Source organism: Lactuca virosa, chromosome 7 (genome assembly GCF_052849685.1).
Source record: "Lactuca virosa cultivar CGN04683 chromosome 7, Lactuca_virosa_CGN04683_v6, whole genome shotgun sequence".
NCBI classification, from domain to species: Eukaryota; Viridiplantae; Streptophyta; class Magnoliopsida; order Asterales; family Asteraceae; genus Lactuca; species Lactuca virosa.
Genome location: NC_136432.1, coordinates 221,989,085 through 221,993,506, shown reverse-complemented (window position 1 = coordinate 221,993,506; position 4,422 = coordinate 221,989,085). Strand labels below are relative to the sequence as shown.

The window sequence follows — 4,422 nt, the reverse complement described above, 5'->3', positions numbered from 1 at the left end:
TTTCTCCAGTTTTCCCTCAAAGTTAATATGTTCAAGAATCGAATCCAAGTAGCTCCAATTTAAAGGATCAAACGCCTTATGAAAATTCACTTTGAAAATAATAAGAATTTACTTTTTGTTAGTGTAAGGACTTCGATTTCCTGTTGAAAGTTTCGTGTAAAGAAAAAGTTAGCAGCAAAACGTGGTGGTTGAGGCTCGAGTTGGACTCGATTCCCTTAAACAGATTCGCCGTCTGTTCCCAGGGTACAACAACCTTAACAGTGGCGTACTGCTGGATATTTCACTTGCCTGAAAGAGTCGCCGGAAGTAAGAGAAAGAATAGTATTTTCAGTTCAATGAGATGGTAAATGTCTCCTTTTATACTTGAATCGTGTAATGGAAACAAATCAATGATTGATTGAGCGTTTAATGCCAATAAATGTCATTAATTACGTAATTAATGCATCCGTTACAGAAATCAAAATAGGGACCAAAACTATCAAGTAGCGCTAGCCCGAGTTTTCGGAGTTGCATTCGTGTCCGCAGATCGCGCCCATGCACAAGTTCGGTGTTTTTGGTCTATGAAATCCAAGATTTGCACCGCCCTGCTCGTGGGTAGGAATTGTAGTAAAACCATAGACACAAGCTTGTAATCCTTTCATGCATTCAAACTTATAAACCTTGTTGAGTTTGGTCTTTCTACCAATGTGAGACTCATTCCCACATTCATCTCTTTTTGCTAAATTTATTCTCAAATACCATTCTTTGAGTATCGATATCTCATTCACATATACTCCATTTTGGACATATAATATATCGTTTCGATGTCCTCGTGGAGGAGAACACAAACTCACTTAGAGTTAGTTATATATACAACATATGTATATATTTATATATGTCCAAAGTTAGTAAAATATAAATATTTATACTAAATTTTCCAACACTTTTTACTCTTCTTCACCCAATAATATAGCTCATTAATAACAATTGGCCAAAAGAATGCTCCTATAAAACCATTGCTCCGGGCTAATGACCTTTCCCAAAACCTTCTTAAGCCTTAAAGCAAGAATTTTAGAAGGTATTTTATACATACAACAAAATTAGATTAACTGGCCTATGTAATCATTAAAACATAAAGGATCAAGCTTTTGGGGATTAAAGAAATAAAGGAGACATTACAACCATTACTTATTTGTACCTCGTTTTCCCTTAAAATAGTGTCAAAACTATTTTTTCGCTAAAATACATGAAATCATCGTCCCCGGTCGTATCAAAAACATACTATTGTTTACTTGGTTATACATTAGCAATTATAGCAAAGATAATGACAACGACGAGGACTTTTTAAGTTTCTAAACTACTTTTCTAAAAAGATTTTTAATTATTAATAATAATCAAAAACCACTTTTATTAAATAAGATTTTGCCAAAACGCAAGAAAGTCACAAATAAAGAACAAACTCGTGACTGAGGCAACTATTTATATGGTTAAAATGCAACAACTCTCAAAAGCCTTTTCTTCACTCCCACCATTATTGAACTTCCATTTCTTTTTGCTTTGTAGATCCACCCCCACAAAACACACACACACAATTAATGGCGTATGTGAGAGAGAATCAGATTCTCTGTGTTTGAAATTACATAACTACCAGAAGCAAAGGTCCTCTTACTGTTTAAGCTTCCAGTACCACACTCAAATGTAGAACGAACTTTGACTTTAAGAAATCTACGAACAAGTTTTTTCATATTGATTCGAAGTTTCAATCTCCAGGTATTTATCCATCTTCTTCGATTGTTGTTTTTGGTATTGTTAGAGTTGAGCTTCATTTGCTCGTATTCAATCGATTAATTTGATCTGTGTTTTTTGTTCGTAAACTGTTCGAGAGTGGATTTTGATTCTCGAAGTTGATTGTTTGCAGAAAACTTTCTTATTTTTTCTAATTATTGACGGATTTAGGGTTTTTCTTTTGTTCCTTATTACGACTTCCTATTTTTTCGTGTATTCATCGCGCTATTTCCTTCCTTTCCCCAAATTTAGGAAGTATTAAACGTTAAATGATTCCACTTCGATTCAATTTTGGATCAACTGATAGTTTAATTACTAATTACATACTTGAAGTAAGTAGCAATCTCTATACTGTTTTACTCTCTTCATCCCAGATTTTTAGGGTTTTCGTTTGTGATTTCAGGTCAGTTCGTTCTTCACATAATCCCAATATAAAGATTATCATCAAATTTCAATATGTATAGACCCTCGCCTGTTAGAAACCCGAGGGCAAAAGGAATCAAATCCAAAAATGTCCTGCAAGTTTGTTTGTTGCTCGCTGTTTGCTTCTGGTTGATCTTCCAAGTGAAACGATCTCATGAAAAGAAGAAAGAATTTGATAACACAAAAATCTCGTTAAGCACCAGTAAACAAAGCAATGAAGAAATCCCTAAACTTGGAAGAAAAGATCTCCAACCTAAATTAGAAAAGATCGAAGAGGAAGCTGAAATACAAGAAGAACAAGAGGAAGAGAAGATCGATGAGGGAAAAGAGGATGAAATCGATGAAAATGAACAAGAAAAGTCAGAAGTGGAAGAAATAGAAGAAGTCATAGATGAAGAAAGTCAAAGTCAAACTGAAACTGAAACTGAAACTGAAACTGAAACTGGTGATTCTGTAGAAGATCATGAATCAGAAGAAGAAGAAGATGGAGGTTCAACACATACACATGAAGGACGTGAAGAACACTACAAAGCAGATGATGCTTCTAGTGCAGTAGTTACTCATCTTTCTACTGAAAATACAACAAATGAAGAAATCTCAAATGGTGAAACTTTCAATAATAATGGAACCCATGAAAATGGACCTCCTTCAAGCACCAAAATCATGGATTCTGATTCTACAGAAGCTGTAAATGTCACAGTGGAGGGATTTGCTCCTAATTCAAGTTATGTGAAGTCTGATGAGTTGAAAAGTAGTAATGAAGGTGAAAGTGATGAAGGGGAAGGTGAAGGTGAAGGTGAAGGTGAGAATTTGGAGGGTAATGATGTAATTTTGGATCCAGATGAAGTGGAAAATGAGACACATTTAGAAGAGAAAGAGGTGCGGATGGATTTAGACACGTTGCCTGAGATTGAAACAGAAGGTGGAAACAGTGAAGATACTGCTGCAGAAAGAAGATAAAAAAAGATTTATTTTGTGTTGATTTTTGAAGTTGTAATTGTTGTTTTGTTTCTACATATCATGTTTTGCTTCAGAACTTGAAGTTGTAGTCCATATTAATTTATTAATTGCCTTTGATCTTTGTATAAATTTGGTTTGAAATGTCAATTTTTTTTGTTTATTTAAACATTAGAGACTTTTTCCATTGATGGATGACACTTGGAAAAAAAATTATGTTAATAATCCCATAGAGACTTATTATTGCTTCTATATCCTTTTTGGAAAATCAAACTAAATCAAACTAATTTCAGTGGTTGTTTGATATGGTATCAAACTGGGTCTAAAGAGGGACTGGGTCCATAAAATACCAATTGACATGTTTGATAGGGATTATAGATGTGTGGACCCGGTCCAATAAAAACACAGGAATCGGTACTTGCTTTCTACTTGACGGACAGAGAAAAAAAAACAAAAACTTCTTTAGCGATCAAAAACAACTTCTTTGATTTCGATTACATATATCCCCGGCGGATTCTTTGATTTCGATTAACGGGTAAGAATCTTGATTTCTCATATTTTTCTTCTTTGAGTTCTTGTAAAATTCGATTGGTTCCATTTGTTTAATTTGAAGCTTTAAAATTTTGGGTTCGTTATATTGCTTAAAGTTTCTTTTTGGGTTTAAATGTTTGAGTTAAAGCTTTAAAAAATATAGGTTCCATTTATCGGTTTGAAGCTTTAGGTAATATTCATGTTTGATAAATTGACAAGGAATCAATCGAGAATAGCCTCAAATTCACCTTGGATTTTCATCTGCTCACCAAGTGTTCGATCACTTGCCAGAGTGAATCTTGAAGTCATGATTATCAGGGAAGAGAAAAACAAAGCTATAAATGAAGAAATAACATCCCTCGTCAGACATGCACTTGCTTATGGTGAGAGAGAGAGAGAGAGAGAGAGAGAGAGAGAGAGAGAGAGAGAGAGAGTCCAAACCGAAGAACATACAGAAAGAAAGAGACAAAAGGGAAGTGAAGAGGTGGAAAACGATGCAGGGCACAATAAAGAACTCCACTCTGTTTATGTAAACATTTCTATATGTATCATTGATTACATTGATTATATGTACATGATTACTAAGAATTACAAGTTTCATAGTTGCAGTTGGAACTTTTGGTCTTGTTAACATATGATAGAGTTTGACCAACACAAATTTTGTTCCATACTTTTAGATAGTTTTGTTTTTATTTTTTTATTTTTTTATTTTTTTTTATTTAAAACATGATGATAACTCCTGATTGA

At 33.9% G+C, this 4,422-nt stretch overlaps 1 protein-coding gene across 1 annotated transcript; it reads left to right on the top strand.

Moving 5' to 3' along the window:
* The first annotated feature begins 1,464 nt into the window (after positions 1–1,464).
* On the top strand, positions 1,465–3,313 carry LOC145125692 (uncharacterized). The gene is made up of 2 exons (XM_079061116.1): positions 1,465–1,749; positions 2,168–3,313. Exon 2 carries the CDS (start codon positions 2,221–2,223, stop codon positions 3,145–3,147), a length of 927 nt encoding a protein of 308 aa, XP_078917242.1. The 5' UTR covers positions 1,465–1,749; positions 2,168–2,220; the 3' UTR covers positions 3,148–3,313.
* The last annotated feature ends 1,109 nt before the right edge of the window (positions 3,314–4,422 follow it).

Bases quoted from the DNA above. Each gene is read 5' to 3' on its own strand.
- LOC145125692 (XM_079061116.1), top strand. From the start codon at position 2,221: ATGTATAGACCCTCGCCTGTTAGAAACCCGAGGGCAAAAGGAATCAAA.